Here is a 10,880-nt window from a genome sequence, read left to right as displayed (position 1 = left end):
TAAGTCCATGGTAGTTGTTTATTTGGGTTTCTGCGTGGTTTCCTCACACTAAGCAAGCCAGGTCTTCCCAGCCTGTGGATGCAAATCCGTACAAGCCACCCACATTATACATGCATGCAATGGTCCTGGCCAGCTGCCACGTGTCATTTCTTGTGTTCTTCTTTTGCTTGAAGGAATAGCTGCCCTGATTTAATTAAGTCTGGGATAAAGCAGGGAAAACAGCAGCTCAGAAGTGTTCTCTTGAAGAAACATGTATTGCATAGGAGCAGATATTCTGGAATTTTGTTCACTGGGTGCAGTTCATACTTAAAACTCTTCAACTCAAGCAAATTTTTCTCCTGGCCCACATGGTGTATTGCACTGGATGGTTTTGAACTGACAAGTCTGGCTGCAAAAGCAGAGTGGAAGTTCACAGAGGAACTCAGATAGGACCAAGGCCTTAAACTGGAGTCTTTGAGATTTTTCCCAATTTTCTCTTGAATGTTCCATCAGCTAAAAGCAGCACATGTTTTTCAGAAGCCAAGTTTCCTGTATGTTTTATCCTTCTGTTTTAAATTAGCCATGTGAAGTTATTAGCACTATCCTTGTATGACTTTCTGTACTACGCTCAACATTCCACGAGAATTAACAGCCACACACACTCAGACTGCATCTGCTAGCTCCAGGCACTCTGCGTGGTTGGGCCAAGGTCCTCATCTGCCAACCTAAAACCACGGCTGCCTGGGGCAAGCCAAGGGGCAGAAATCCCACCAAGAGTAGCCCACAGACCACGTCTCATGGTCAGCCCATGGTCCAAGGCTGACTAGGCCTTCTCCAAGATCCCTGGGAGCACTGGCACCCCCTCTGTGGGAGATTTGCTGCCCAGACAGGGCAGGGACCCCCCGAGATGGGTATTTCTCACAACTGCAGGATGCCAGGCCCAGCACACCAGCAGATGCACTCTCCAGCTTCTGTGTGTGGGTACAAGCCCCACGCTTGCATCATGCTGGTTGCCATGTGGGACAAAGGCGTTCATATCTGCTTGGGACTTGTAAAAGCTCCACCTGAAGCAACAGTTTCATAAGATATGCTTGAAGTGATTTAACATCCTTCCAGCCTAAAACTCTATGGACATCAATAGCCATGAATTAAATACTGAAATGGTACAGAGTTGCCATCATGAAATGCATAACCCTCTTAAGAGGTAACAGGCCTGAGCAGCTTTTATCTCCCTGGACAAAGATGCTATTACACACCAGAAAAAACATTCCCAAGCAGACAGCACACCCCCAAATCACTATGATCTTACCTGTTTTGCAGACAGATATCGTTAATGCTTGTCAGCCTCTGTGGGCTCAGTTTATCTTATATGGATAAAGCCATGTTGAAAGAAAAGCTGTAGTGGGAAAGCAGAAGAGGTGAACAGCAAAGCCTTTGTTAACTGTATTTTGCTGTCTGTCTAACAGATACTTAGGAAAAAGGTTTTAAATGCTCTTAGCAGACCTAATGTCACCATTTGTATGCAAGTGCCAGTGTTGCATTGGACAAACCTCAGATTCCTGGCATTTCTAGTGAAATTTTAAAATAAAAAGTACTGACCAAAAAAATCCTTTACATGTGACCTTTAAGGTCTTTTCAGCAAAAGTAAATTATTCTAATGTTCAAAACCCTGCTATTTTCTATTACTGTAGAATAGAAAATTCTTTTTTACTGTAACTTTACCTCCTGCCATTTCTGTGGTTAGATTTTCTTCCTCACCCACCTGTGGAGGTGCCAGCAGTGCTGGGGGCAGCAGCTGAGATGCACTGGTGATGCATGAAGAATAACTACAGTGACCACAGCAGCAGAAAGGATTGGAGCATTGAATTGCAAACTGCAGCTGCCAACAGTGGGATGGGGACTGGAGCAGGTGGACAGAAAAGTCCTCCTCTGTTACATAAAGCAATGGATTTCAGCCTGGGCTGAACAGACAGACAGTCAAAATCCTTGAAGTAGCAGGGCCTGGGGCTGTGTAAAGCAGAGAGAGAATGTGACGAGCAGTGTAGATTAGAGGCAAGGCAGAGCACTGTGCCCCAGCAGAATTCACCTGGCTTCATCTGTCTCCCCTAGATCAGTAATTTAGACAAACAGAGCCACCTCCATTGGCTGTGAAAGTCATTACAAATAACCTCTTTTTAAGCCTTCTCTGGTGAGCTTCTGACAGCAGCAGCGAGGGTTTGCTGGATGACAAGTTCTCAGGCCTCCAAAGGGCTGGAAGGTGGCAGAGCAGGCCAGAACTGACAGAACTGACAGCGTTTACGTGGGGGGTTCTGGCAGACATTTTGTGGGCACACCACTGAGGGAGCACAGAGGTCACCAAGCTACTTGGAGGAGAATAGATGAAGAATGCTTATTCAACATTCTGACATGTGGCAAAGACTCAAGAGACTTCTTGGCCAAGTCCAGCATCACTGTAGAATGTGTTTGCTTGCACGGACTTGATGTGAACTTTGTGAAGAGTTTCAGCTTTGTCTCCAAGGCTGTCGCTGTGCATGAGGGACAAAGCATGGCTGAAGGTGGGGCTGTACCCTACTCCCTGCACAAGCTGGCAGCTTGGGCTCCACAGCTCCCCTCCACTTGGCTGGACTCCTGCAGGCACTCAGCTTAGGAAAATGTTTCTTCTTGCTGGGATGGCAATACACAGAGCACTGCTAGAGCCATGTGGTGATGGACACCTGCCTGTCCACTCAGCGCTGAGGGACAAGCATGGCACAATTTCTTTAATCCTGGTATCATCTTTCTGGGTAAGCTGCAGCCCATATTTAGTGGGATGCCAGGATGACTGATTGTGCTGGAGACTTCTAAGCACAAGCTCACTGCAAGCCACAGCAGCTTGACAGAGGGAACAAGAAAGAAGAGCTGATTTTTTTACTTGGGGGCATAGATAGTGTCACAGGTACCTGTCAGAAGCGTAGAGAGCTGGAGGAAAGAAAATGTAGTTTCTGTCATAAGTCTGAAACAATCCTATATGGCCCACATCCTGGTTTTTTTCTGCCTGGTTATTGAAAAAGTTATTGAGCTGCACCTACCTGGGAAATATCGTTATAGTATTCGGGATAGCTGCAATAATGATATAAAACTCCAATTTCATGGAGGGCTTATAGCAATGTTTATAAAAAAAGCACATCCTTTATTTATACAGTGTTCTGACACAATGAAACATGATTGGTCATTCAGACCAACACCTCTTTAATAAACATCTTTGCAAGCAAACAAGTTGCAAAACAGCAGGTGCTGAGATTAGGAATTGTTTGGAATATCTTCCCACTGTTCCCCCAGAGCAAATGTCTGGGGAAGTCTATCTGACTTGCTTTCTCAGGGGCTCTGCTCCTGCCTGATGCCTAAAAATCTCCCTTTGACCCCTGTCAGCATCCACATGGAAATATCCATCTGCTTTGCTACATTACTTGCTCTTTCACTCTCCCTGTGACAATATTGAAGATGGTAGGCAGTTCTTCCCAGTCCATACCTGCAATTCCCGCTTCTGGCTGTTTCATTTTCAGACAGCTCCTTGGGCTGATTCCCAAGCCAGTCCTCACGAAGGTCACTAGGGTCTCTCACATCCCCATGTGCCCCCACTGTGGGCTTCCCACTCCACTTTACCCTCCTCCCTCTGCCTCCAGCTTCTGCTGTCTTTGCTCAGAAAGCTGTTGTGGGGCTGGAAGCCAGCAGGGGAGTGGTGAGGGTTCAGCACAGTGATGATGCAGCCCAAACATTTTTCACTTTGGATCCTGCCTCAGAATTTGGTTAGTCCTGTGATAGATGCAAGTGCCTTCATTGATTTTTGTATATAGGGCAACAAAGCTTTTTCTTTATAGCCTGCTTTAGCTTAACTCCAAAAGAGTAAGAGCAAAACAAACCGTGAACTGCTCTTGCTGTGCAGTGTGGGGACGGCTGTGTCTATTATCCAGCAGGGGTGCTTGTCTGCACAAGTTGTGCTGCAGGCAGAGAGATAACTGGGATGGTCAAAGAACAATGCACACAGGATTATCCAAAAAATGGCTGGTGCAGAGCAGTCAGTGCCATCGGTATGGCAGCACTGGTAGGGCTCAGTGGCAGATGCTGCTGTCATGGTCTCCCTGCACAGATGGTATCATGATGGACAAGGATTCTGTTTCTACACAGATGCAAAGATTAGGATTTCCAAAACATAAGCATGTACAATCAGAACATTTAAGCACCTCTATGATATGCACTCTCAATCACAGAGATGCATGTGACATACACAAAAATTAAAAAAACCCATGACACTTCTGTGTGGTGTACAAAAATATGAGCTTGGTACAGATCTGCTGGGAAGTGACACGGTAGTCATTCTGTAGTCTCCTATCTGGAGAACCACTTCTCTTTTTCAACAGATGACTTGGTGGCAGTAGAGAGAAAAAATGGATGTTACAGATTAATAAGACATAGAGACGGATTTGATTTTGAACCAAAAGTTAAAATTTATTTGGAATATCAATATAACCCAAAAATAAAAATAAAAACTTCCTTTTATGTAATGAAATAGCCATTTGAAAATGGTAAAATAAAGATATTTCTCATACTATTTTCTAGTTATTGTACACATATTAAGGTTGTTTTTCTTTTTCTGAATATAAATCTAGCTTGAGCTTTAAGGCTCCAAAAAGCCTAAAGCATGTAGTGGCCCTTTTGAGAAAGCAGATAAGTCAATCAGAGCTGCATTTTTTCCAGCCGACAGGCCTGTTTGAAGCTGTCCAGGACTGGACAGAAGGGAGATTTCTCAAGAAGGTCACTGTTTCAGGGAAGTATTATTTTATACCCATTGGGGAATACACTGTAACCCCTCTTCATGCAGCATTTTATATTTTGATGTCCTGGGGAGGGCCCTGGTTCCCTTTATCTGTCAAGTTAATGTGCAGATCCGATCTTACTTGTGTTGATGCAGTTGACTTAATTTAAGAAATCAGATCCTACTGTGTGGTGTTTGCTCTGCTAGAAATTAAGTCAGTAACAAGGCCCTGGTCCTGCCTTTACCCCTGTAAGCAAAAGCCTGTGTATGGTGCACTGGCTGCAGTGGAGTGTTCACGATAGCAGGATCAGGGACACGTCCTTTAGCTTGCTTTAAATAAAATAAATGGAATGGAAAATGTATTGAAATAAAACAGTGGAAACCCACTGACAATTCTGAGTTATAATTCATCCCTTGTAGAGGCTCATTGATGCTAGGATGGAAAATATGACTCAAGACCCACATCAGGGCTGAGTAATGCCCCAGATGGTTCATGTCACCACTAAGCAAAAAGGGAATTTAGGTCTTACATCACCGTCTGCAACTGGGCTTCAGCAGGCTGAAGCAAAGCTACCTGAAGTCATTGGACATCTCACCAACAATCTCACTTTCAGCAGGCATTGGAACAAGTCCTCAATTTATGCACTATGGTCTGAAATTGGTTTTGATTTCTTCCTTGATCAAAGCCATCTTCATTACTTTATGTCTGTGTTTATGGTTTCTATACAAAGATGTTATACTTCTGCTTCTGGTTCTGAAGTGCAGGATAGGCTACAACTACTAGAGATATTACAGCCCTACTGCATTATTTCTGGCACTGCTTACAAAGGCTGCTGTTTCATGGTCATAATAATTGGTCTCTTAAGCTCTTTGTTGTCTGAAACTACCTGAATGTTGCCTGAACCATGAGGCACCATTGTTTTCAACAAAAATGTCCCAAGTTTTTACTTTCAGGGAAAAAAAAAATACACTCAGGACTTGAACAAGTTATCAGACCATGGATGTTCCTCCAAACAAATCCATAGACCCACCATTGCACTCAGGCACTCAGGGTGTGACTGCCTAATTAACTTCTGCAGGAGGGACCCCTACATGGAAGCTTTATTCCTCCAGCCACCCCATCCTGAGCACTGGGCAGCCTACCCTCCTTCCACATTGCCTTTCCCCACCTTGGAACAGAGCAAGTGTTCAGCCTGGAAATACTTTGTGCTGGGATATGGAAAACATCTCCCTCTGTGTCTCTTCTGCAACTTGTGCCCAATATTTTATTCCTGCTAGCTTGCCTGACACTTTTGAGTGATTCCTTTTGCACACTTTGGCCCTTACCTTGCAGGTAAAACTCGTATCATTTTACTGTGAGATGCTGGTGAGAGGTCTCTTTTGGAGCCAGCTGCTCCTAGTAGGGTGTTATCGGTGAGCCCAGACACAAATCATTTGTGACTCCGAGTTACAGAAGGTCTGTAAGAACAAGGGGTTTCCTTCTCATCACAGGCACAGTTTAAAGAGGCTGCAGAATCACCCAAGCTTTTGTTCTTTTACTAACTAGTTTAAAATATATTCCCTAAAGTGTTCACTACACAGAAGTAGTGTTAAGGAAGAGCCAAATTCTGCTGGCAGCTGCCTAAGCATAAATCCATACCAACCTTTCTGGTTTTATTTCAGTACATTGGATTAATGTAACAAAACATAAAACAGAGCCTTTGACCCTGGCAGAGTGACCTCATCACCAGTGGAACCTTCCTGACTTTTAACACTGGATGCCATAACAGCATTTCTAGCATCTCTCACAGCTGTCACAGGCCCTATAATCCTTGGTAAATATATGTAAAGTTTCAGTTCCCCATGGCATGTATGAATGCAACAGAATTACAGATTTCTTTAAAATAATTAGGGAAAAAAGAGTTCTGGCACTGCACAGAAAAAATCTGAAAATATGACTCCAAGACTCAAGCCAGGGGAAATAAATAGGACCCAATTAGCTCTGTTTGTATCTTGTGGCTCAAAGGTTGGAACAGTACTGTTGAGGTGTCATTACATTAGGGTTGGCAAGCTCAGTGTTTAAGTATATGCAAGTGGATTAAATGTGATGTCTAAATATGATGCATGTATGTTTCACGGGAAGAAAAGTAAGAAAAAGTGTCAGCTGTTTTTTGTCTCTTTATCAAATTCTTTAATGCCAGTCACCCCATTTGGCTGCAGTGGAAAACCTCAGAGGAAAAGCCCAATGGTACAGTAGGGCCATAGGACCTGTGTAAATACGTGTGTGATGTTGTGATTTCCTGAAGCAAATGGCAGTGCCACAGCCAGTTCCCAGCGTGACAATAAATGTTCCCTGATTTGTCACTGTACTTTACATGTCTGACCCTGCTGCCACATCCCTACAAGCAAGCTTGTCTGCAGCCCAGTCACCCTCCAGGGTGGCCCCTGCATTTGGAGCTCAGCTTCCCCTGCACACCAGGGGAGCACCTGCACCGCCTGCTGAGGAGGTCCCTCGGGCTGGTGACTGCACTGGAGAGAGACACTTCCCAGGCAGCAGGGAAGCTGCCTGCCCCACACCCTGCCTTGCCTGGGAGGGCAGTGGGCAGGGTGAGAAGCAGGTGCTGGGAACAGTGCAGAGGTACCCATGAGGGCTTTGGGAGATGGGGAAACAGCAGCTGAATTTCTTGCTCTGCTGAAATCAGTGTTGGTATTGTCAGCATTGCAATCCAGAACTTAGAAATGTGGGGGTTTAATCCTATGCGATTAAGGAAAAGAGAGTACAAAACAGGGCAGATTGTTGTTTGCAACCCACCCTGTCTCATGCCTGTGTTAAAGCTGGGCCGCAAGTCCTTGCCATGCTGTGATGTCACTTGCCATCAATAAAGGTTCTCAGTCATGAGCCATAAGCCTCTAATTTGCAGGAGATATGCAGGATTCCTTCCCCTTTGCTCAGATAAAGGCAGTCAGGCACACTGGCTCTGTTCAAAGCACAGCAAAGCCTCCACTGACTTCACAGAGTCCAAGATTTCTGCTCCAGCTTCAGCTCCAGACAGTGGACCACTTCCAGCCCCTCTTGCTTTGTCTGAGAGACTTCAGACACACAGGACTGAGGCTCTAAATGGCACAAAAGTGGGCTTCTATTAATGCTTTATCAGCTAATTGCAGTTAACTTTAATTTTGCCTTTTCTACTCTCTATTGGTCTTAACCTGCTTTTTAGCCAGGGCAAAACTGAACATGAGAAAAAAGGCTTATTCAGCATTATAATTATCTACTCCCAAGCTGTATAACAAAATGGTTTACACATTTAATTGGTTTTGTCTAATATTTCCACGTATACAGTAGTCCTATTAATGAATATCATAGCTTCATTACTGCATATCACATTTTGCTATGTTTTGTACCATAAAATAATGTCAGCACATCAATAACTTAAATAACACAAATGTAAACTCATTTTCTGCTTGTTATAATTACGATTTGAGCCTGAAAAGGCCTTTGATTTGTAAGACCATTCACATAATATGGAATGTAACTTTATTTGTTTTTCTTTTGTATATAATGAGACACCGAAAGCCCTTGTCATCTCTTAACAGGATACTAAAGCAGCTCTGTTTCATGAATGACAGCACAATTAAAGCTAAAAATCATAATTAAAAAAACCCCTTTGTACTGTACAATCTCAAATTAAAGCAAGAAAGATAATGACAATCTTTTGCATTAGCCAGGAAATGTGATTCTCTGCCACTGGGCTGTTTTTTCTTGTTGACAAGTCACAGAATGTGTATATGGGTGTAGTTATAGGTGTGTGTATATTCTATGCAGAACAGCAGTCCCTATTTTGTTGATCTAGTTCTTCTAATTGTTTAGTTAAACTACCTAGCTGTTACAATTTAGAATACTACATTAACACATTTAACATCAAGTGTACATACTTGCGTCTTTGAAATACTAGGAACTTTTACACATTTTATTTGGCTTTGTAAGGACTGGAATATCACAGATAATGCAATCTACTTGTCTTTGAAAGAATATGGCTGTTCTCAACTAACTCTCTAAGGTTCAGAGTGAAATACATTTCTCCTTATATCTGTAGCTGACTTCAGAGAAGGAAGAGTGTCTTCTTAAGCGGTCAGTCTGATGTTACAGTACAGATTCTGCAGAGATCTATTTATTTAATGAAAGATAACTCTCTCTGGACTTTAGAGTCAAGCTGTTGCAGCAAAATTACTTCATTTAGACTAATTTTTTTCTACACAAATCTCAAGAAAAACCTATCCCAAGTATGTTTTGTAGTAGTATCTCCACATGACCAGAGGAGGGCACTTTGAACATCGTTGCACTGCCCAGGAGGCAGATGCAGAAGCACAGTGATACCCAATGTCACACAGTCCTGCCACCTCTCCCAACTCAGGCAGGCGTCTTTGTGTCTGCAAAAACACAGAATGCAGATTGTACCACAGGGCTCTGTTCTGAAAACAGCGGGCAGATAAATCACTCTCTTCTTGCTAACCATGATTTCTCCCGATTTCCCCCATTTAATTCAGAGTTGCTGCAGGCTAAATTAAGAGTAATAGATAATTTCTAAAAATCTCTTGAGGGGAGTTGTCTCCCTCTCCTTCCTGAACATCCCTCTGCTATTAGCCCCTGGTAATTTAGCAAATATTGATTGATTTAACCCTCTATGACTTATCCTGCTGCAGAAATTCCTTGCCTCTAACTGAAAAATGCACTTGGAAAATGCACTCTCTGAGATATGTATTGCAGCAGTGCATCTTTTCACATTAAACTCTTGTAAAAGCACTGCCCCTTTCTGCCTTCTGAGGGAGGTCACTCTATGTCCCAGATCTGCTCTCCTAGCAGAGCACATAGCAGAGAAATCAATCTCTTCTCTTTTCCATACATAACCACAGTGTGGAGTTCAGCCAGTTTCCACGCAGGAAACGTATTTTTGGGCTTCATTTTGGCTAAAGTTATCAACCTTCTATGGAAAAGATTTTAATTCTACAATCTTGTTATTATAAACATTTTTTTTTTGTCGCCTCTGCTTTTTTTTGTTTAATGCAGAGAAATTTTTAGAAAGGATTAAGAAACCTTTTTCCTTTTCTTAAATAGAAGTCTCTCCTCCACCTTGGGAAACACACTGCTTATTTAATGTACTTTTTACTCCCCCCCTTAACATTATTCCATTCATCTTTTCTTCCTTTTTCTTTCCTGTTTTCTTGATTTTTCTCTTCTTTTCTCCTTCTTTTCTAGAGCAGAGAGGTACAAGAAGGAAGTTTTCTTTCATCAGCAGTCCTTTGAGATAGAGTAGAATTCAGTGAGTCCTCACCATGATAGGATCATAAACTTACTGGGTTAAACCATGCTAACTTTCCCTAAGCTGCCAAGTTTTAGCTGCACCATACATATATGTGTTTCCTTGTGCCTTTTTTTTTCCTTATAATTTTGTTTTTCTTGATGACCCTGAGCTATGGCTTCTCCTTTCTACCACTAGTCAACCTTTCTTTCTTTTCTGGTTTTGCCGATATAGGCCTCAAAGAAAAAATGGCAGAAGAGCACGAAGTAGCTGAGGTACATGAGGGAGGACCAGATGATGTTCTGCACGTGGGAATGGCACTGGCCCTGCTGCATCCAGGAGAAGACCAGGTAATTGATCACGCAACCGATCAACATCTGAGTGATCTGCGACAGGGTGATGAACATGGCAAACTTGCGTGAGACCCTGAAGCCCGCGGCCCGCAAGGCATAGTACGAGTACATGACGGCGTGCACTCCGTAGTTCATGGTCATGAACCAGCCACCGCCAGCCACCATGTCCTTGTAGGAGTACCAAGAGTAAAGTAACACAGTAATGTGATGGTACCAGTGCAAGAAGATAAGCTTCTGCTTCCTAAGAATAATGAATATTGTATCACCTGCAACAAAAACGAAACACAGAAAAAGAGAAGAGAGGAGGAAATGAGAAACATCAAACAGTCCCATGATTAATGCAGTGATCTCTTCCCTTTGCTGTTGCTGGCGTGTACGCTACTTTAGAGCACAAAATCCACCTCACCTCTAGATCTGAGAGCCCATCTGAGAGCAAGTTTGGCTCCTAATCTATATGCAATCTTTAGCAAACTACATTTT

The 10,880-nt window shown here is 43.1% G+C and overlaps 1 protein-coding gene across 1 annotated transcript in view; it reads right to left on the bottom strand.

Annotated features, from left to right (window-relative positions):
• Positions 1–4,438: 4,438 nt before the first annotated feature.
• ELOVL6 (ELOVL fatty acid elongase 6) overlaps positions 4,439–10,880 on the bottom strand; it is a 79,647-nt gene continuing 73,205 nt past the window's right edge. Inside the window, exon 4 of the mRNA XM_063421962.1 lies at positions 4,439–10,666. Coding sequence (XP_063278032.1) covers positions 10,242–10,666 — 425 coding nt within the window. The 3' untranslated portion in view covers positions 4,439–10,241. The remainder of the gene's footprint in view (positions 10,667–10,880) is intronic.

Source organism: Prinia subflava, chromosome Z, assembly GCF_021018805.1.
Source record: "Prinia subflava isolate CZ2003 ecotype Zambia chromosome Z, Cam_Psub_1.2, whole genome shotgun sequence".
Lineage (NCBI taxonomy): Eukaryota > Metazoa > Chordata > Aves > Passeriformes > Cisticolidae > Prinia > Prinia subflava.
The sequence above is the reverse complement of the archived record's forward strand: the minus strand, read 5'-3'. Positions and strand labels throughout refer to the sequence as shown.